The following is a 23,269-nucleotide window of genomic DNA, read 5'->3' on the forward strand; positions in this document are numbered from 1 at the left end:
CATGCGCCCTAGATATGATGTAATGACAACTGCACTTCATCTGTGTGACCTTTTTCTTAAATACCTATATCCTCAATCTAACCATTAGTAGGTAAGTATTAGACAAACCCAACCTGAGGGAAACTACCCTACTTCTCTTCAAAACTGTCAAAGTTATCAAAAAGAGGAAAGTGGAGCCTGGCCAGTGTGCCCAGTATGGCTCAGTGGTTGAATGTCAACCTATGAACAGGAGGTCACAGGTTCATAGGTCAGGAAATAGAAATGTTTCTATTTCTGCCTTTCCCTTCCTCTCTGAAATCAGTGTAATGTGGTAATCTAGATGGAATGCTGGGGGAAAATGGGCTCATGTGGAATTTTAGGGGAGAATTAGTAAAATCTGAATAAAGTATGGAATTTAATTTTTTAAAAATCATTGAGAAGTGAAATGCTAATGTGAGAAAGAGCATGTGAAAAGGGCATGGTATTTGGGGCCTGATAAATCATACTTCAAAGACAGGTTCTTTCCTTTTCAAAATGAGTGACTTTGGAAGTTATTTAATCTTTTTAAACCTCATTATCCGCATTTTAAAAAGAATAATAATGCTTACCTGAAAGGTTCGTGAAGAAATGTATCGTATATGAGATGTGGTATATCATATTTAATAGACATTGTCTTTTAAATGACTGATAGTTTGTTCAATGCACAGCAGGTGCTCCCAAATGTTGTTTAATGTCTTCCATGTGCTTCCAGCTCAACATCCAAAGGCCAGAACCTCTGTCCCTTTACTGCCAGAGGCTGCTTTGTCCATCTAGCCACACCTGGGGAAAGGATCAGTTCTACTCCCCAGAAGCACTCTCCAAGCAACAGCTGGGGGCAGTGGTGTCATTCCCCCAGCACCTTCACCTTGGAGGAGGCTGAGACTAGGGAGCTTGTTCTATACTAGTTGCCAAAGATCCCCAGTAGGATTTTATATATATATATATATATATATATATATATATATATATATATATATGTTTTATTGATTTTGTACAGAGAGGAAGGGAGAGAGATAGAGAGTTAGAAACATCGATGAGAGAGAGTCATTGATCAGCTGCCTCTTGCACACCCCCTAATGGGGATATGCCCACAACCAAGGTACATGCCCTTGACCAAAGTCAAACCCAGGACCCAAGCCGATGCTCTATCCATTGAGCCAAACCGGTCTCGGCCCCCAGTAGGATTAAGCTTCAGTTGCCCACAGTACAATTCATTAAAGTATGTGTCTTCTATTGGCTACTTTCCCTTATTGCTTTAGTGGTCTGTCCTGGGATCATCTATCAGTGTTACCCAAACTTTTGACATATGTGTACCCCTTCTATAATTTTTGTAACACTGAGTACCCCTCGTACTCATGAGAACGTAGAATTAGGCACAGCTAAGCATGGTGCAGTGCATATCCCCACCAAACTCCGGTGCAACGTGTACCCCCACCAAACTCTTCCTGTACCCCTGGGGTACACGTACCACACTTGGGAAACACTGAATTCTACCTGATAAACAGCTTGCCCTCGAATCATCTCAATGTCAGCTTTTAGAGGAAGCCACACTATATAGCTGATCTTAGTTCACAAAGGAAGGGAAAATTGGTATTCAATTGCCCAGGGCTAAAGGAGGGTATCTCATCCAAGAATGCACTTTTCTTCTCTTGCAATTTATATGTGTGAGGACCAATACCAAAGGAATGATACGATCAGTGGAAAAACATAGCACACAGAACCAGCAAGTGAAAGATAAATGTTACAGAAAATCATTAGTAATGAGCTCTTAGAGAATAGAGTTCAAGGCAGGCTGGAATGTTGGAGGAAACTTACAGAAATGTTGGCACTCTATTCGATGTTTATATATCACATTTAGAGTTTCATATAAGGCTCATATGGATTGGAGAAAGCCTGAACATTCTATGTGCTCAAAAGTATCAGTTGAATAAGTAGATGGGTAATTGGAAGAATAAATAAATAAATGATAGAGATACAACATAGGAAACGGTGTTCCACTTGGTGAGAATGGTTCTAGTTCTTGCATGAACCTTCTTTTTCCTGATGGTCAGTGTGTTAGTTTTCTATTGTTGTAGAACAAAAAAAGCCCTACAAATGTGGAGGCTTAGTACAATATAAAATTATTACCTCACAGTTCTGTGGGCTTGGAATTCAGGCTCAACATGTCTGAGATGTCTGCTCAGGGTTGCAAACAGGTGATAGGGAGGTGTTGCCTGGAGCTGTGATTTCAATCCAGGAGGCTCCAGATCCTTTTCCAAGATTTCTAATTATTGGTAAGCTTCAGTTTCTTGCAGTAGGAAGACTGAGGTCCCTTTTTGGGTTTTGGTGGTGTGTTTTGTTTTGTTTTTCCTGGCTTTCTGCCAATGGTTGCTCTCAGCAGCAAGGGCAGCCCTTAGTTATAGCCCTTAGTTCCCTGTTGTATGGCCCTCTTCAAAACGTGGCAGTTTGGCCGAAACTGGTTTGGCTCAATGGATAGAGCGTCGGCCTGCGGACTGAAAGGTCCTGGTTTCGATTCCAGTCAAGGGCATGTACCTTGGTTGTGGGCACATCCCCAGTAGGGGGTGTGCAAGAGGCAGCTGATCAATGATTCTCTCTCATCGATGTTTCTAACTCTCTGTCCCTCTCTCTTCCTCTCTGTAAAAAATAAATAAAATTAACAAACAAACAAAAAACACAACAAAAAACGTGGCAGTTTGAGTCTTCTGATTTCAGAGTGTAAGGGAGAACAGGGAGAAAGGGAGAGAGAAAGAGAGAGCGAGAGAGAGAGAGAGAGAGAGAGAGTGATGAGAGAGAAATATTAATTGGCTGCCTTCTGCATGCCCCACACTGAGGATTGAGCCTGCAACCCAGGCATGTACCCGGACCAGAATCGAACCATGACTTCCTGGTTCATAGGTTCAATGCTCAACCACTGAGCCATGCTGGCTAGGCAGCAGTTTGGGTTTTGAAGGCCAGTAGAAAAAGCTCTCTTTTCTGTTGGCTAAAAGGAGGTCTTGTATAGAATAATGTAACCATAGAGTGACTTTCTTGTCATAATCGAAGTCTCACCCATACTCAAAGGAAGTGTGTTTATACAGGGCATATACACCAGGGGGCAAGAAAGTTGGGGTCATCTGAGAATTCACCGTAGTCCACATCTGCACATTCAAATAGCTAGTGGGTATCTTTTGGAAGAAATTGTGTTTGGGCTCAAATTTGTACTTAACACTATAATAACAATAAAGTATAAGTATCTGGGCATAATGTTTACATGTTAGATTTCTTGAATTTTAGACTTCATTGAAAACCCTTCAAGGCAGTGTAAAGTGTTAAACATTCTATATAATAAAAGACTTATATGTAAATTGACCGAATGGTGGAACGACCAGTTGCTATGACATGAAGTGACCACCAAGGAACAGATGTGCAACACAGAGCTGCCCCCTGGGTGGTCAGTGAACTCCCACGGGAGGAGCCCTGCTCAGCCAGAAGCCGGGCTCACAGCTGGCGAGCACAGCAGTGGTGGCAGGAGCCTCTCCTGACCCTGCATCAGTCAGACTTCCCCAGAGTTCTCTCGGACTGCAAGAGAGCAGTGCAGGTCGGGCTGTGCCCCCCCAACCCCCAACCCTCCCCGAGTGCACCAATTTTGTGCACCAGGCCTCTAGTATATAATCTTTAGCATCAATAGTGTTTAAAATGGGAAGATTTAACAATGAAATAGAAGGTAGAAACATCAATCACACTGTGTTATTGTATTAGTGCATCCCGCTTATTATATTAGCTTTCTTGCTCTTTCCATAAAGTGAACTAGAGATTTCTAAAGGCAAATTATTTTCATTTCAGTTCAGTAAGTAATTATTGGGCACATACATTTTTTCTAGAATTGTTTCCATAGGTGTTGAAAAAATATCCTTAGTATTGTTATAGGGACAGCAAGGCTTAAAAATAAAACAAAGGATGAGACAGAATATAATAAATATAGATTATATGTCTAAAATTTGCACAGATAATAACCTATTCTTAGATGTTACTTGGGACAGCTATTGTGTTTAGAGTTTACATGGATTATTTCACTCAAACTCTTAAATAGCTCAGGAAACAAGGGCATCTTTGTCTCTTTTCCCAAATAAGGAAGCCAAAATTTTGACAAAGTGCAGTAACTCTGCTCTGAGAATTCACCATAGTCCACATCTGCACATTCAAACAGTCCTTACAAAGAGCTGCATGAAAGAAGTCATATAAGGAGGGTAATCTTTTCCTGAGTAGAGCAGAACAGGAAGAATACTCCTAGTGATGTGATCAGCACATACTGAGTCAGGGACTCAAGAATTAGATGACTGCTGAGCACAAACTAAGGAACAGAAAATTATTACATTCCGTTTTAATGAAGTGAAAGGAAGATTTGATACGTCACAGATGATTTCAAGACAGGATGGAAACATTGAACACGAGATTCACACCCACATCCTGTTTATAATAACAGTTTTAGATCATTGGAATTGTGAAACACCACAGATGTCATCTAGGCATGTAAGTTAAGAAAACACAGCTAGAAGCTAGCTACTTCTCCTTAACATCTTCTGCACAAACCACTAGGCAAACAGGTTTTAGATGCAGCCTGGAATCAAGTAACAGAAAAAGGACCAGTCTGGGAGCAACATCTCTTTGCTTAGAAGATCCATTGATGAGTTCAGTTTCCATCTGTGCATTTTCTGTGCTGATTTCAGGATTGTGTGACATATAATAAAAAAGAGCATTTTGAAAAATCACAATGTTCTAACTTTTGTTGCTAAATGTTTTTCCTTGTTATTTCAATACATTTCCTGAGCTATTGTTATAGAATTGGGGGGGGGGGGGGATCTTGTGTTTATTTTCCTATAATTTTTCCCTCTGGATTGTTGTTAACAAATTTCTCAAATTGATCATACTTCAGATACCTAAAGTGATCCCCAAGAGGGCCCGAAGCTCCAAAACGACTAAGTGATGGGTGTGTAAGGGGGCCTAGGGTCAAGAACAATAATAATGACAATGACCTTGGGATCTAGAGAGACCTCCATCACTAAGAAGCTCAGGCAAATTGGGTAAATCAGTAAATTTGTTGGCTTTGATGTCTTCATCTAAGTAGTGAAGCAGTTGGCATAAAGTGATAGAGTCCCTTAAAAGTGAACTTTATGGAAAATATTGTTCTGAGGAACTCAACAGGAAAATTATTTTATAAATTAAAATTAAATCTAAGGAAATCCCAACCTGCATAATAAAGCTGGATATAATAAGTGTGTGAAACTTTTTAAAGAGAGATTATATATAATAAATTGTGTATATTGCAAAATATTTCTCCATCCAAGGATAAAAGAAAAGGCCTATGGCAAGACAGAGCCAGCAGAGGGCGTTTAGTTCCTGAGCCTTTTGCTGAAGGAGCCTTGGTCCAGTCCAAACAAGGAAACAGTGAATTTGCTTTGAAACTTGCACTGCTTGAAAGTTGTGCTTATGCTACTAATCTAAGCAAATATTTGCTTCCATTTTCCCAGAGAAGTAAAGATAAAGGAGTATTTTTAAAGAAGTAACTATACAACATTAGCATTTTAAGCAGATGAAACTTTTAAAAGAATGTATAGATACAATCTTTCATTGTGTAAAATAAAGCATCTATTTCATGCAGATTATTTTAGATCATTCTCATAGCAGTCCTTGGAAATTGCTTAAATTTTATCTTCATTGTGTATATTTGAAGAATTATAAAATTCCTTTGGACATTACTGAAATGAAAAATCCAGAACAAACCAGATACATATATAGAATAATGAAAATGCTTACCTTTGCTTAAAAATAATCAGAATAGGGGATACAAACACATATGTAATACCTTAATCAATAAAAAAAATAATCAGAATGACATTTAAAGGAATTGTGGTTGGAATTGACTACCATCCTTCAAATTTGGAAATTATTGCTAAACTCACGTAAGACATCAATTAAGAAACACAAAAATAATTTGAGCTCTATGAAAATGGGTAAAAGAAGAAAAATCACCCAGTCACAGTAAATATCACTGTGCATATTTAAATAGAAAAATTATTATAAAAATGGTTGTTCCAAAGCTTTGTATAATATAACTTGCTTCTTCTAGCTTCTGGAATTTGTTAGCAGTTCCCATGGCTTGTAGGCACATGGCTCCAGTTCCCATCTCCCAATTCACAGCTTTGTTGTCTTCTCTCTGTATGTCTCCGTCTTCTCATAAGGACGACAGTCATTTTGGTTTAAGGGCCTTCCCTCCTCCAATATGACCTCCTGGTAACTTAAGTAATTATCTCTGTTTCCAAAAAGTTCACGTTCTGAGATATTGGGGTTTCGGGTTTTAGCATATCTTTTGCAGGGAGATGATTTAACACATAACAGGAGGACAGGAGGTTTCAAAAGGTGGAGAACTTTGTAAGGAATTCTATGATGGGAGAAGTTACCCTCCCTCTGGGTTGGGGGGCCAGTTTCCAGTGACAAAGCTATGAAGAGGAGGACTCAAGGCAGGGGCAGCTTCATGGGTGTGCAATTCATGCAGTTGACCAGGGCCCTATAATCTTCAAAGTTTTAATAATTTTGAACAATAAGTTCTGCATTTTCATTTTGCATTTGTCCTGACAAATTATGTAGAACCCCACTCTGAGAGCTTCCTATGTGCTTCTTATACTTGTGGGGTTGGCAGGCTGTGACCTGACTCACACATGACAAAGCTGGCCGAGAAATGGAATTGCAGTAACTGCCCTGCCTGGGTCATCTTGCCTTTATGAGTTGCCAAGCAATAAAAAGTGGTCCTCTTAGCACTGCAGTGAGAGGTACTTAGTGATGGGAATCTAGGAAGAACCACAGTCAGGAGAGGGAGCATCAAACTCTGCCAGGCCAGAGAATAGGAAGGAGCTATATAAAGAGACAGTTCAGGTAAGACCTCTCCTAGATTTTGACCAACCTGGAAGAATCAAAACCAGAGATGGTCGGACCTGCATCACCACCGTTTGTCCACCAACCAGATCTGAAATAGCATGGCTGACATATACACACATAAGAAACTGTTTGACATTGAAATTGGGACTCGAACTGTTGGCCCAGAAAGGAGCTCACTACAGTCTGATTCATTTGCCTCTCAGCATAACCATTATGGCTTGTCTCAGTTTAGGTTCTTACAAGGGTATTTCTTAGATCACAAGTTCTCACACATCTAGAGGAAATGATGAGCAACATCGACTGATGAACAAAAACAGACCCAGAGAAAGAGAAGCACCGAACAGACTTTCAAACCTCAGAGGGAAAGTAGGGGAGGGTGGGGTAAAGGGGAAGAGATCAACCAAAGGACTTGTGTGCTTGCATATGGGTGAGCCTGGCTAGTGGCCATGGACAACGGGGGGGGGGGGGGGGGGGGCATATGTAGGGAGGGGTTTGGGATGGGATTGGGGGGATGAGGACAATTATGTGATACCATAATCAATAATACAACATAAAATAAATAAAATAAAAAAGCTAATTAGAAGCCTGGAGGAATTTGGGAGTGGGCAAGGGAGATAAGAATGAAATCAAAACAAAAACTTAAGACAGTGAAATAGAGAAGTCAAGGCTGCCCTATCCCACTGCAGACTTCCAACCCCAAGCAGCCCAGTTTAGAGAAGGGGAGACGATCGTCCATTATATTTCACTCAGAGTGTCAATGGATAATATTAAACAGACGAAATCTAATTTCTGAATTGAATCCCCAAGGGATCTAGATAAGTAAGCAGAAAAATAATAAACCCAGTAGTTTTCATCAAGGGGTAGGGAAAGATGCATTATCTCTTTTGATACATTTTAAAGTGTTGATAGGTATTATGGGCTGAGCTGTGCCCCTGCCCCCCAACAGGCATTTCCTTGGGGAATTAGTAATTTCAGTGCCTCCACATGGACTATATTTGGAGTTAGGATCTTTAAAAATGTAATCAAGGTAAAATGAGGTCATTAGAGTGAGCCTTAATCTATAGGACTGTTGTCCTTATAAGAAGAGATTTGGACATAGGACACACACAAGCACAGAGGGAAGACCATGTGAAGATACAGGGAGAAGATGGCCATCTATAAGCCAAAGAAAGAGGTTCACAGAAGAAACCAATTCTGATGATACCTTGATCTTGGATGTCCAGCCTCCAGTACTCTTGAGAAAATAAATTTTTATTGTTTAAGCCACCCAGCATGTGGCACTTTGTTATGGTGGCCCTAGCAAACTAATACAGTGGAAGATAATAAAACCCGATTTGTTACAGAGATCAGAGTAATCTTGGAAAAAATAATGAGTAGTAAGGTCCACAAAGTGGGATTAAAAAGTCATTAACTTTTTCATATGAGAGCTGAAAAAATAATTGAATAAAAATTGCCGTCTTAGTTGTTTGTAGAACTAACTTGACCAACAGATTACAAAAGAAGATATAGTTCTATTAAAAGAACTTCACTTACCACATTTTTATACTGTTGAATAGAATATATAACCTTTGTGAATGATTTTCTTCAAAGATGTTGGCTTAAGAGGTTTTTTGGGCTCTGTCATTGACTTTGCATGTTCCTCTTCCGACTTGTGATTTTCAGAAAAATCCTGAGTGGCATACTGTAGCAGCAATCCTTTCAAGACTAACTTGTTCAGCTTAAAGACTAGGGCTCCAGAGTTTATAAGTGATTTGTAGAGCTGACTTCCTGCAATCTTATCAGATTTGGTTTGGGAAACAAAAAGGCCTGAGATCATGTTCCTTATATACTCCTTCTGGACTTTGCAAGAGAAAAAATAGATACCCACAGAATCCTGAACCATGCTTATCAGAGCCAATGGAAGAAAACAACTTAGTAACTCTCATCAAACTTCTATAATCAATGTTTTTAAATAAAATTTTCACGCCAGGAACAAAGCAATAGAGATCACAGTATCAGTTTGAATTAGCTAACAATGAGTATACAATCCACCTTGACATTTCTTGGATATTTTGAAAATTGTAGTCAAGCTCAGCCCAAAGCACATGAGAAAGGTGAGCGTAGAGCCTACCTTTGTTGAACTCCCTAGAGAAGGTAATTCTACCACTTTCACAGACTCACTGACAATATGTAATAAAATTTACATGATGTACTTTTGTTATGGAAAGAAAGCTATAAAGTGCTTTATGAAAAACATCCTTGTCTCTAAGTGAGGCATTGGACATATGGTGATGGGAACCAGGACTGCTTTTTATTGAGCTCCATGCAATTTACAAACTTTATTTTGTTGAACCTGTGTGTGCTTTATAAGGCAAGTATACTGCAGGAAAGATGGTGCCGGCAAATAGTAAGCACTTCATAATTTAGTTTGTTAAATTAAAACTTCGCAAAAAGCTTATAAAACAGGGACAGTGTCCCTATTTTGCAGTTGAGGAAAAGGACTTGGAGAGATAAACTAGCTTCACAAGATCACACAGCAGAGATCATGAAAAGTTCATTTGATGTGAAAACTTTCACAGACAAACCTGCTATACTGTGACTTCTTGTTTTTAAGATATTATTTTATTAGCTGAATTTTATATTTTCAGGTATTTTCTTATACCGCTGACAAGGAAATCCGAACCGATGACTTGTGCTTGGATGTTTCTAGACTCAATGGACCTGTAATCATGTTAAAATGCCACCACATGAGAGGAAATCAGTTATGGGAATACGATGCTGAGGTATAGTATTTTCCTTAATTGACTTATTTTTGAATCTTAAAACTGAGTTAATACTGGATGGAGCAAAAGTAGGTTTATAGTTGTGAATATGTAAGACAGAGTGTATTCTTGTATTATTTTGATTAATTATTGTATTATTTTTCCATAACAACAACTGTAATCCTACTTTTGACCCACCCTGCATTTCAAATATATTTAAACTCTGAGTTATTTTTTTCTGCATTGGAAAAACTGCACTTTCAAGCATGTAAGCTCATATTACATAATATTAGGATGGTATATTATATAAATATATAGTTTTTGCCAAACTAGTCTGTAAGTATAAAATCTGAATGAGAAACATAAAGTCATTTTTATGTTCATAAAATTTGTCATCATTTGTACATGCTCAATATAAATTAGGCAAAGGGCAGGCTATGCTTATCTGAGAGTTATGTTTGCAGATGTACATAATGAACAGTATCAGCAATAGTTTCATATTTTTAATTTTACACCATTGTAATTTCTGATATTTATGCTTCTCACTTTAAAGGAAAAAGAGAAAATAACTGACAAGCTTAGCTTGAACATTCTTTATAGTAGTAAATACTTTTTGCAAAATTCAGTAAACTAATTAGGTACATAATCAGTTAAGCAGCCTCTTCTCAATATAGCACATCTTCCTGAGAGAATAGAGGGAGGAAAAAACAATAAAATTACTGGGAATTTATAGCCAGACAGTGTGTAAACACCAAACCAGCCATCAGATGGAGCTAATAAAAAAGAAATATTTTTCTCTGCATGAGGAAGCTATCTTGAAATAGCTTCGTTTCTTTCATTTCCCTTTGCTTAACAAAGTGAATTTGTCGTCTGGGTTACATTTTCCACATTATTAAATGGTTGGTGACTTATTTAAAATAAGAAGTAAACCTCATTCTTACATGATAAATAATACAATAGAGGTGAATGAATTTCACAAATGAAGTCTTCTATGAAAGCTTAAAATACTCTACAAGAGTAACATTTTAAAAATGAATCTGCAGATTTTTGGTATTATTGATATTTTAACAAGGTCTTTAAAAAAACTTTTTGAATGTCATTTTAACTTGCATGATGTTGTAATGTCTTAAGTGTAATATCAGAAAAACTTACTGAATTCTTAGATGATTTGAAGTTAGTTACATATGGTTAAAGTTTGTCCCTAAGATTTATATATTATTTCCAAGTTTCTCGGATATAATTAAGGCAAACACCATGAATCATTCCTATGCCATAGTACTGTGCTTCATCCAGACTCTTTGGTCCTCTCAATACTTATTCATCTTCTTTATCTGACCACCATTATTTTTCTCTTCAACTATTGTCATCATCACCCTTTGTATTTAGATAGCAGAAGACATTTCCTCTAATAATACATGTGAGTAAATTTGAACCTTTCTCTAGTCAGTTCCCTACCTCTTCGATGAGGAGAAGTGCAGATAAATGTACAGAAAAAGGAGAAATCTTGAAAGAATTATTTTTTTAAATAAAACATTTTGTTGTTATTGTTGCACTTTAGTTTTCGCCAGGATCCCAAGACTATATTGGGTGTGTGCTAAAATAAAGAAATCTAGCATATACTTTTAAGAAAAGGGGGAAGAATGTACATATTTTTATAAGATGGAGTATTGTTGAATTTTAGAATACTACTCAATCTTTAAACATTTCTATAATTTTTGAGTGGGTAATGGCTTTTATAGTCATGACTCAGGTTTCTTCATTTCTGAAATAACTATTGTTGTTAATTAGGCATATGTTTTTATTTCTATTTCTATCAGCCAGTAGGAGGATTATTGAATACTAAGGGATTTTGAAAGAAAAGTGGGGGAAAAAATTGGTAGCCTCACCTATTGTAAAATAAAGAAATGGTTTTTGTAAATTTACTAATTGGATGAATATTATCTCTTGTAGCATTTTTAGATTATTGTACTGTTTTGTATCATAGAAATTTTGTTTCTACAACATATACAAATAAAGCTTATACTATGTCTTAAATAGTATTGAGAAATGTTTATTTTTAAATTATCGAATCACCATAATAATTATATAATAGTTTAATTTTCTGTCTTACATGTTTATGTTTTCAAAATTAAGTTGTGATATTCAACTTGTCTAAATTAATATTTTAAAATCATAATGTAAATTTTTTGCCAAATTTATAAGTGTATAAATCATAATATAGAGGAGTTACAAGAGAATAGAATACTTGTAGGAATGATGCATTGCCCTTCTGGGCATTTCAGTTTTGAAATAAAAAACATATTTTTTGTGAAAAGTAAGAAAAGTGGAAATGACTTTTTTTAAAAAAACTGGAATATATTTACTTTTTATGATTATCTATTTTACATTTTAGGTTTAGGGCCACTTTAGTCTATGGAATGGTCCTATCTTTGCTACGCAATGTGTGATTCCAGGACTAGTAACAGCACCTGGGAACTGGCTAGAAGTTAGGAATCTCGGGCATCACCCTGGATGCACTAAATCAGAGTCTGTACTTCAACAAAATCCCCAAGGCACTCACATACATGTTAAAGTTTGACAAGGACAGGTTTACACAGTGGCTGAATAACCTATTAATCTTCCTTAGTCTTTTTATACACTGCTGAAAAATATTGCAAAGTGATTTGGAAAATGACAAGGCTTCCAGGAGGGAAGGGGGAGGGATCAGGAGCAGAAGGTGAGAGGCGCTGAGTCAGGAGAGAGGAGTAGCTGCCAAGTATTGCTAGTCTTTTCATATTCCAACCAGTAAAAAAGTAGACAAGTGCTGTTTGCCACTTCTTTAGTTTATTCTTTATCTATTGCTATCAAAGGCAAATTATCCTTTTTTTTTTTTTTTTTTTTTTTTAATATATTTTATTGATTTTGTACAGAGAGGAAGGGAGAGAGATAGAGAGCTAGAAACATCGATGAGAGAGAATCATCGATCAGCTGCCTCTTGCACACCCCCTACTGGGGACACGCCCGCAGCCAAGGTACATGCCCTTGACCGGAATCGAACCCGGGTCCCTTCAGTCCCCAAGCCGACGCTCTATCCATTGAGCCAAACCGGTCTCGGCCAAATTATCCTTTTTTGAGAAACCTCTGAGGTGGTACAGTTTCAAAGCAGAATAAAACTTAGTGGTGTTCACAGAATGATAGAGCTGAAACTTCCCCTAACGTTCTCTTCTTTGAGCCTTTATCAGCAGAACTCTAAAGCACAAAGATCACCCCACTAGCAGTGGAGGCAGAATTAGGTCCTAATAAAGTATTCAAAGAAAACTAGTTATCACTGCAATTGTGAATCTCACAGTGTGAACAGGTGAAATATTCCATCGCCTTATCTCCTGGAATCCTTTCAGCCTTAAAAAAAAGTAAGTCATAAATAGGAACAGAATTCTGGGAATATCCAGAGGAAAAAAATGGAAACTCTGTCATAAAGCCTCAAAACATGGAGTCTATTTAGCTGCTTTGTTTACTTTTTTAGATGGGCGGGTTGGAAGGGAGTGGAAGGGAATAAAGTATACAGAGATTCTATACTCTGTTTTCTCATACAATTCTAATGATAGTCCTATTTATAATAACATTAGCATAATATGCTAATTAGACCAGACATCCTTCCGGGTGACCTTCCCGATGAAGCTGGGGCTGGGAGGGAAGCCTGGGTCCTGGGTGCCTGCCCTTGGAAAGTGATTTGGAAAATGACAAGGAGGGAAGGGAAGGAGGGAAGCCCGGGTCCCAGGTACCAGAGGGAAGCCAGTGATGGCAGCCAGGAGAAGGAAGGCCTACTCTTGCACAAATTTTGTGCATCGGGCCTCTAGGAAGATAATAATATTTTACTTGTATTCTTCACATAAGTAAATGTAAGCTTAAAGTATTTAAATGCCTTCTCTGCGTTTGCACGCTCCAGTTTCTAGCACTTAACTGACGGTTCTTTCCACGTTTTTCCAAGTTCTTCTTGAGGTCATTAAAAAACTAGAAACAATTAGATGCTCTCAATAATTATGATCTGATGAGTTAAATGTACAGTATTATAAAAGAAAGAAAGAAATTATATCCATTATTTGTGCTACCACATTTTATTCACATAGAATTTCTCCTCAATCACTGGAAAGATGTTCTGCAATAAGCATTGTCTATTGAGACAAGCAGTCATAAAACTACTTTGTCAGTGGGGTCTAACTGCTTTAAATGTATTCGTATTCATAATACAATTCATATCTAATTGCTTCTACCTTTATTTGAATGAAATAAAATACATGTTGGTAAGCAATCTATGTCTTTGGTCAACTGGTGCCCTATTTTCTTATTGAGATATTTCTTAAACAACACAACCATAGATTTAACTTAGTATCACCGATTCCTGGCTAAACATGTTTGATTTTGAAGCAACTGAGCATCATTAGCAAATCTGCAAAGTCCTTGCCTGATCTAGAATCACTTGAATAAATTACCTAAACACTTTGGTGTCATGAAAACCCACTGACTCAGAATTAAGTCAAAAAGAGAGGGGGGAAACCCTACATTTCATCTCACTGAACCACTTTAAAAAATTATTTTCATCAGGGTCTGTCATTCATCCATCCTATTTAGTTCAGGTTTCCTTATATTGTATTTGAACATTGCAATCATGTTTCAATCTACTTGAAATTCGCATTTTCCTGCAATAAGTGCACATAATCACAGTTCCTTTTGAGCATCCAGGCAGCTACATACAGTGTGACAGTCTAATTTTGGAACAGAACACTTTTGCTCAACAAACACTATGCAACAAAATAAAAAAGGGGAGCAAAATATGATGCTAAAAATAAGTCTTGTTTTTCATGTGACTGAGCAAGTTGACTGAGAAAATATTGTTATGAATTCAATATCCATCTGTAGCAAGTGTTTCAGAGTTATAATGCAAGGAATTTATTTTTAGTAGGTAAAATATGTTGGATTGGTATTTACTGAAACCACAGCAGCTAATATGTAGACTTTACTTATTACCTCTCTTATTTACCTTATCAGAAAGCAGGTAAATGGGAATATAATTTCAAGGTAAGTGATCTATTAACTGGCAACCCAGCCATTTCCCTGTGCAGCACTCCTAATAAAAATAGTTGCTTGATTTGCTTTCCGAAGGCTGCCTGTATCAGACAGGTGTTACCTTTCCATATTCCTATTGACCCATAGCTGTGATTTCTTACGTAGAATAAATTAGTGAATAGAAAATTTAATAGTTTACTATTACAAATTTACTTCTTGTTTATTAAACATTTTACAAGTTTATTAAACTACTCATTCTGTTTTAACAAAATGCACAGGTCACTATATCTGGAGATCACATTTAACATTTTGAATAACAACTTTGTTATATTAATTTTAAATGACTGTTATTCTGTACTGGATCAATAGGGGAAATTATTATTTACAATAATAATATTAAATATCTGTAACAGTATAAATTAATTTACTTTGTTTATCCCTATGTATAATCATTGAGGTTTCATTTTCAACTTTTAGTATGGCTTCTTTTAAACTGAGATCTGCATGATTGGTTCTTCAGTCAACCATGCAATCACTTCTGTTTGTTCATTAAAATTTCAAACTTTTTACTTGATTATTTTAATACAAAGGGACAAAGGTCTCATTTTATAATTTATGATTATTTTGTCTTGAAATAGTTTCCCTAGCCTGTTTCAGTTGGTTTTCAGTAGTAATTATATCTTCAACAGAGTTGATTTAAGAAAACTCCATGACATACTTTGTTTTGGGTGCAAATATACAAATAAGTTTAAAGGCAGGAAGTATTCACTTTTTCTTACGCATTTTATAATACAATGATTATAATTTTGTAAATCCGAGGAAATGCTAATTCTTTTACTTCAGAGAAGAAAAACCTAAGTAGTGGTATCATGATCAATGGGTATAGTACCCTGTTTTCTAGTCAATGTTAAATAAGGCCACAGGAAGAGATATTTGCTAGTATGCTGCATGTCAGCATTAATATCACATTGCCTTCAAAACTGAGTTAACATTGACTGAGTCTTCTGCAGCCGTGAGAGGCATTTGCAACAAATATAAGACAGAAAAATTTTAAGAAAAAAAATGTACACCCAGTATGAAAAGATGCAAGATCTTGATTAAATAGCAAAGGAGAAATATGAATAGCCAATAAAAATGAAAAACATTAATTTAAGGCACTATCAAAAAGACATACATAAAAATTATTTCATGGGTGTTTTTTATTCATTTTTCTTATGTTCCTGTCAATCTGTCAAGCCATGTTTTTAATGACAACACACAATGTTGCTGTTGATGCAGTAAAACTGACAACACTATCTTGGCACATAATAAGTGAAAGAAATATTAGCTGTTGCTGCTATTATAGAATAATTATTATAGATAGTTTTTAGATTTTGCTAGTAAGTATTAAAATTTTATACTTTTGACCTTGTGATTTTGCTTCTACTAATTATTTCTAAAGAAAAGATTATAATGTGGAGAGACATGTTGAGAGAGATTTATCACAGCATTCACGATAGCTCCAAATTGGACAGAGATGGCCCCAAATGAAAAAGTTAAATGACTTTTGGCAAATCTAGTTTGTAAAAATTGTTTATTTTCTGTGTTTTTAGATTATTTTAACGATAAAAGAGATGTCCACAATATAAATTGAAGGGTATTTAGTTAGATGACCCCTGTTACATAAATTTGCAGAATGTGATAAAAATTACTTACTAGAAAACATAAAATAATAATTAGTATCTCCTCTAGGTAAAATACTCAGAAAAAAACAAACTGTTATTTTTCAAATAAATGAAAACACCAAATGTTTTTAAATTGAAAATAATTTTATCTTAATGGAGTTGTTTGAGATTTCTAATTTTTCTTAAAAGTATTCAGGTTGTACTTTGGGATTTTTAAAGGACCTGTAGTGAAAATTCTTTGATTTTTTTTTTTAATAGTCATTCATGTGATAAACATTCTGGGTCAAAATATTACAAATGTGTTTTTTATGGAAAATTTTATACTGTATTCATGTTCTGGAGTTACATTTCCTGAGCATAAGTAAAATCAAGTTTTGTTTTTGTGTCAAACCAAGGAAAAGTTTATAATTTATTTGATAATTTTTTTACCGGCACATGAAGTTCTGAATCACTAACACTGGGGTCTTTGATGTCAACATGAAATTTACTAAGAAAAATTCATTGAAAAACAAAAAAAAAAATCATTTAGGGTAGAGTATTACCAAAGGAGAAATTTTAAACAATATAAATAAAAAATAATAATATAGATAAGAAATTCAAATTTGGCTTTTTGAAAAATCCCCAAAATAGTCTCTTTAACAAATCAAACTATATACTTAATTGCTGTTTCACAAACAAAAATGTATTACATGTGATGTTACCTTTCCTACTTTTATAAATCTTTAATTTACCATTTTACTGTAGTAAGTCAGTCCTTGAAATTGAAAATCCAATGATTTGTGTCCATTCAGGTGCCCAAAATATGTAATTAATTTTGTCAAAATATATTTTTCTGCATTAGCCCTTCACTAAGTGGTTTCATGAACAAACCTCTGAGTGCCTGCTATGTGCCGCACTGGGTTTGATGATGTAGGTTGTCATGATCCCTGGCCTTCTGAGAAAATAGATGGAAAATAAGAAGCTGACAAATTAATTACAAATTGTGTTTGGAGAATGAAGTCAAATTAAGAGCCCAAAATGGACTTGATACTTCTCTTTTTCCTTCCTTCTTTATCTTCCTAATTGGAAGTTAGATTAATGTGATAATATGTATGTGGGACATTTTTAACACCACCAGGTTAGCCCTGTGATGACATAGTGGAAACAGTTTGAGTACAAAGTAAAGCAAAGCCTGATAGCTAATTAGATTTCCTCCTGGCATCCACTGAAGTTTATGGCAAAGGAATGAGGAAGCCAAAGACCATGACTGAAAACACTGTGGACTAGTCAATGGTTTTGAATATCCGTACTAACAAAATAATGCATGTAGCACTAAAAACATTTAATTACTAGCATGGACACTGAGAATACAATCTTTTCTATCTAAGTTTTTCAGCATTTGATCTCAGACTCTGCTCCATATTCTTAGTCCCATCTTCATTTACTTCTGCCAATACACTTGATATTGAAGCCGTGTGAAAGGATGTTGCTCAGAGCTGCGGGGATGTGATTATTGTGACATGTGCTTCCCATTCTTATCCAGTAGAAATTGCATGTTGTAGAGAATGATTGATTGGTTACTGCCTTTGTATTTGATTTTATCATTATTCATTATTTTCTTTGTCAAACAGACCCACACTCTTCTTCACATAACCACCCAGTCCTGTCTCTCAGTAAGAAAAGTAACTGATGGCTCTCAACAGCCCACTGTGGAAATGTGTAATGATAGCCCTTTGCAAAAATGGCTACTAAGAAACTATACAAGAGCAGAAGTTTTTAGAAATATTTTTGAGAATCCTACTGATTACATTCTCTAATAATTTTTGGAGGTTTGTGTTGCAGACTTTACTAATATTAGTTTAGTATTTTTGTTATCAAAACCTAGAAATTTACTTCTCTAATATGTGGTTAAGGGAAATCTTTATGCGCTATTTCTCCATGGAGTTATTTTTCTGTCTTATACTTCTTAGCTGCTCCTTAATTTGGAGTGTGCATGTATTTAGTAATATTTAGTCTGTAATTAATTAGTGGGTATTTTCCATTTTGTTATTTTAAATAGATATGCCTAAATACAATTGACGGAATATGTTATGACATATTAGCTATTTTTTAAGGTTAATTATAATCATGTCTATACAACAATAGATTTCAGCATTAGAGTTGAAAAACCATTAAGAAATTAAAAACATAAAAATTAAGATAGCCAAAATATTTCTTTTGGAACATTGAAGTTATTTAATGTTGTTAATTTCAATTCAGATAGTTTGGTTGTGTGCAGATAAACCATATCCTTTATGGAATTTATTATTTTAAGCTGATACTAAGCAAATGTATTATTAAAGACTAAGATTATTGGTTAAATTATATAATTATGATAAAGCATATAAATGTACATTTTCTCTGTCACTTGCATGATTTGTGAGTATCTTCTCAGTAAGCAATAAAATGAATCATTATTAAGTACATGCTTACAAAAGTACTGGTATGGAATTCTTGTAAAGAGTGCAATTGGTCTTAAGGAGCTCATTTTTCCTTTGTAAATAAAGTACGTTATATTTTCCAATACTTTGCTATGAAAACACAAGAGAAGTTCGGGAGGGAGATTTTCTGGTTCAGGTGAACCATGAAAGGTTGGGATTGAGCTTGGAATACTTATGACAAGGCTGGGAATAGAGGTATGGAGAGGAGAGGAGAGGAGAGGAGAGGGGAGGGGAGGGGAGGAGAGGTGGAGGAGAGGGAAGGGGAGGGGAGGGGAGGGGAGGGGAGGGGAGTGTTGTTTAGGTTAGAACTAGAGCATTCTAAACATCTGTTGAGAAGCTGGAAAAGTCTGGTCCTTTTACACAAAGGTAACTTACGTATAGAGCAGTTTACATATATTATCTTAGTTTGTTTTTAAAGCAACCTTAACTGATTGACACAATAGCCAACAAGGGACAGAATTCTAGGGTAGAAACCACACCTTGTTTCTCAACAGAATTTGTCTCATGTCCCATAGCAATTCCTGCTGCTTTATGGCAGCTGGCAGCCCTGTGCCAGGGGGGTGAGAGCCACATCAGGTGGGTGTGGAGAGCAACCTGGCTTCATAGCCTTATGCCTCTCAGAGGAGTGTCTCTGTGACAATTCCAGAGGCAGAGCTTCAGGTGAGCCAGTGGAACATGCAAAACTCCAAGTCTTTGCACTTGGAGAAGCCCAGCTTGGCTTCCTATGAGGTGTTTTAATTGAAGTTGATTAGATGCAGATACAGTTTATCAATTAGAGGTCATTTTTGCCATAAGTAATGTTGCCTAGAAATATAGTTAACATTATCAGGTTGCCAAGGGGTTATAGTTAAGAGAGTTCATCAAGGTCAAATTTTTTTTCATCAGAGAAGATTTTTAAGTATTCATCAGTTTAACTGAGCATCTTCTCACAAGGAGTCTGATTGCTCAGATAATTTAAAAGCTTGCTCAAGTTTTCACAGCCAGTAAGTGGGGGAGGAAGGGTGGGAATTTACACTTCGGGCTGCCTGACCCTAAATGTCTGCTTTTTCTACTGCGCAACAGCGTTTGGGGTGATTGGTTGGTTGTTATCTCTACAGTGGTGGCTTTTGACTACTAATGAATTCCTTTAAAGAAAACATACATTTTTAAACAGAGCAACACTTACTAATATTTTTTCAAAGTATCCCTATGTATATAGTCAATAACATACTTGTTTTGATCCTTAAAGTCACATATGTATATTTTAAAAAGGAATCTAATAGAAGCAAGCAAGGGTAAATAGCTTTTTTTAAAAGAACTATGTACACAGAGGATCTCAGGTATGTAACAAAAATGAATATTTTGTTGATTCTTAACTAGAGCTTGCTAGCAAAGAATTGTTTTGTTTTGCTTGGATTTTTTTTAAGTTGGCTGTTGGTTCATAAACCAACAACCTGATCTCTGCCATCGTAAGCATAAATCAACTACCTTCTTGCCTATATGTGTTCATTTTTTCTCTATCCTTTAGTGTAAATAGCTTGATTGTGTGTATTGAAAGAGCAAGAACAAAGGCCTCAGTCTTAAAATCTCCTTCATATCTGACAACCTCGCTTTTTTCATTTCCTGCTTGTTGTCTATTAAGCACCCTCCACTACAAACCTAGTTTCCATTCCATCTTTTCTCAGGACAATGAGGTCCAGGCTGTGTATAGTTCTAATCCAAACAAATTATGGTTGTCTAGGCAGTGTTTCTCCACCATTTTTATTGCATTCCCCCTGAATTTTTTTCATACAATTTTCAATTATAATAGTATGAGCCAGAAAAAAAATTGTCTACCTTTAATTTTAGTGATTTAAAACGGGATATACCTGCAATATTCTCCCATGCATTCAAACACTTCTCTTCTTGAAAGTTTTTTTTTTTTATGTATTGTAGAATGGTTCTAGGCATTGCCCATGAAACTGAGCAAACATGTACATAATTAGTGAGCACAAATTAATATAAAGCATGTGGACTTAAAATTTATATCTGTAAAGTCCAAAATTCATAATTTCAAAATGTAAATGTGAACTCAAAAGGGAAGATGTATAATGATGGTTAACATGCTGCAGTTTTTGGAATTACATTTCAGCATTTGGGTACTGAGATGATGCTTATCAATGAATACCATCATTATAAAAAAAATATATAGGTATAAATTTAAAAATAGGTGACAACACATCCCTGACTTAATTTGGTATTACATTTTTTAAAGATTCTCAGAAATGCAAACCAAATGATGGTGAGCATATTATCAAGCAAGACAGGTCTTCGCTGTGATAATCACTCAAATACAATGAATTTCTCACTCACAGAGACTGTGGCCTGTTTAATATTTGGATCTGGAAACATCTCTAACAGTTTTCTCATTTGGGTCACAGCTGTGACATCTCTTTGCATGTTTGCCAAGCGGTTACTGAATAACACATGCCTAAGATAACTAAGCTTTGGTGAAAGCTTGTTAATATTTACAGCCCTGGACTGAACTCAGAGCTCACAAATGGGCCTTTTGCAAAGGAACCCGAATCCTTGGCAATGCAGAACACATGTTGGCTAATTTCTTGAACCATCTGCAAATAAAGGTGTATTAGACAGTGATGAAACCACGGCAGGGAAAGTTGTATAATAATTAATTCACGACCACCTGTGCACAGTTCCTTTTATAAACATATCACAGTGTTTATACTAAAAAAATTAAATAAAATCAGAAAGGCCTTTTAAAAGGGCATGATGTGCTAGTGAAGTGAGACACAATGCGTTGCACTGATTGTGGGTTATCTTTTCCAGAGACTCACCTTGAGGCACGTGAACAGTAACCAGTGTCTCGACGAACCTTCTGAAGAAGACAAAATGGTGCCTACCATGCAGGACTGCAGTGGCAGCAGGTCCCAGCAGTGGCTGCTGAGGAACATGACGCTGGGGGCATGAAGGCCACTTCCCCCGAGCCATGAAAGTGTCTGCACTTTTGTTTTTTCCATTATTTCAATTAAGGAGAAAAAGATTAACTTTGCTGAATCAAACGTTTTAAAATCCTTTTAGTATTCTAAAACACAGTTGTTTATAATTCATTTTTAGGAATGTTTGCTTATTTCCCTACAAAATTTGTATCTGATCAAAAGCACATAAAAATATGAGTAACAGCAAACTGTTATTAAACTTTTGAAAAACTTTAAAAGAAAGTGTTTGTTTAAACACACACACACACACACACACACACACAGACACAGACACACACACTCACACACACAACTCTTTATTGCCCCCATGTCACAGGATTAGTTGTGGGGAGGGGTATTTTTATTTTTTATTTTCATAGTGATTGAAAGAGAGACAGTGTAAATGCCTTGTAAAATATCTTTGTTATGAAACAGAATCATTTTATAAATTCACTCTGTTTCTACTGGACCTTTGTGGAAACATGTTGAATTTGTCAATAGCAGGCCACACACTGAATTATTTCTGAGCAATGAATTCATCATACACAATGAGTTCCAAGTTTTGTGCCAGAAAAAAAACACACACACACACAAAACTGGACCTTGACTTACAGAGTTCTTATAAAAGTAACACATTTAAACAAAAAACAAAACAAAACAAAAAAAAAGAGGAGAAGAATTTAACAATTCAATTTAAAGGACATGAAATCAGAAGCATCAAGCCTGGTGGGACAAGATGATGAAGCTAAACTGCAACAACTGAACCGATTTAAAAGGATTCTGTGTAGGTGGTAATCAGTCCTCTCTCAGGCTGAGGGTTTAACAATCAGATTGGTTCCAGAGTTGAAGTTGGAAACTCAATCCTTAGCAACTATCTGTGTCTCACATAAACCATGCAGCCCTTTTCTCTTCACTCTAGAGACTGTGGCTTGTCCCTTATGCTCTACAGAATTGTAGGTAAAGAGTGGAGAGTATTAGTCCTGATTTTTTTTTTCCTCCTACATTTAAAACTTTAAGGTCACTATTACCATTTTAATTTTTAAAACTGATTCACTGCTATGCTAGAATATCGAAAATTTCCATTACTAAGGAAATGGACTCAGTACACATCCATGAAACTTTGCTTTTAATTATCTGTTAGAAACCATTTGCTATAAGTTATGGCTCAAGGAGCACAGTCCTGTTAGGCTAACTTCACACATTCTATTTCCATCTTAAAGCCCTTTGTGTTCAAAATGAATGAGGTGAAGATACTAAAAAGAAGAATACACCATCAGTTGAGAATCGAGCTAATAACTTTTAGTATTTCACACCATTTTAGTATTTCACACCATTTAGTATTTCACACCCTTAGAGTAGCTCTACATATGTATTTTAGTCATTAATAAATACATTCAGCAGCCAAGAGAAATTTGTAGAATCATCCTGCCATATTTTTGGCTCTCATCTTTTCTTAAAAAGCTATAGAAGGCCAGTAA

General features: G+C 36.0%; 1 protein-coding gene across 5 annotated transcripts in view; it reads left to right on the forward strand.

Annotated features, from left to right (window-relative positions):
• GALNT13 (polypeptide N-acetylgalactosaminyltransferase 13) overlaps positions 1-22,036 on the forward strand; it is a 445,911-nt gene extending 423,875 nt beyond the window's left edge. For 2 of the 5 annotated variants that reach the window (XM_084892273.1, XM_084892274.1), the window contains exons 12-15: positions 9,558-9,692; positions 14,697-14,726; positions 17,989-18,186; positions 21,643-21,737. In XM_084892273.1, the coding sequence (XP_084748399.1) occupies positions 9,558-9,692; positions 14,697-14,726; positions 17,989-18,174 (351 nt within the window). In that variant the 3' untranslated portion in view covers positions 18,175-18,186; positions 21,643-21,737. Of the gene's footprint in view, positions 1-9,557; positions 9,693-14,696; positions 14,727-17,753; positions 17,944-17,988; positions 18,187-21,642 lie in introns of those variants that run through there. The other 3 variants (XM_084892275.1, XM_084892277.1, XM_084892276.1) reach the window with 3 other exon arrangements.
• Positions 22,037-23,269: the final 1,233 nt, after the last annotated feature.

This window comes from Pipistrellus hanaki, assembly GCF_964339955.1.
Source record: "Pipistrellus hanaki genome assembly, chromosome: 8".
NCBI lineage: Eukaryota > Metazoa > Chordata > Mammalia > Chiroptera > Vespertilionidae > Pipistrellus > Pipistrellus hanaki.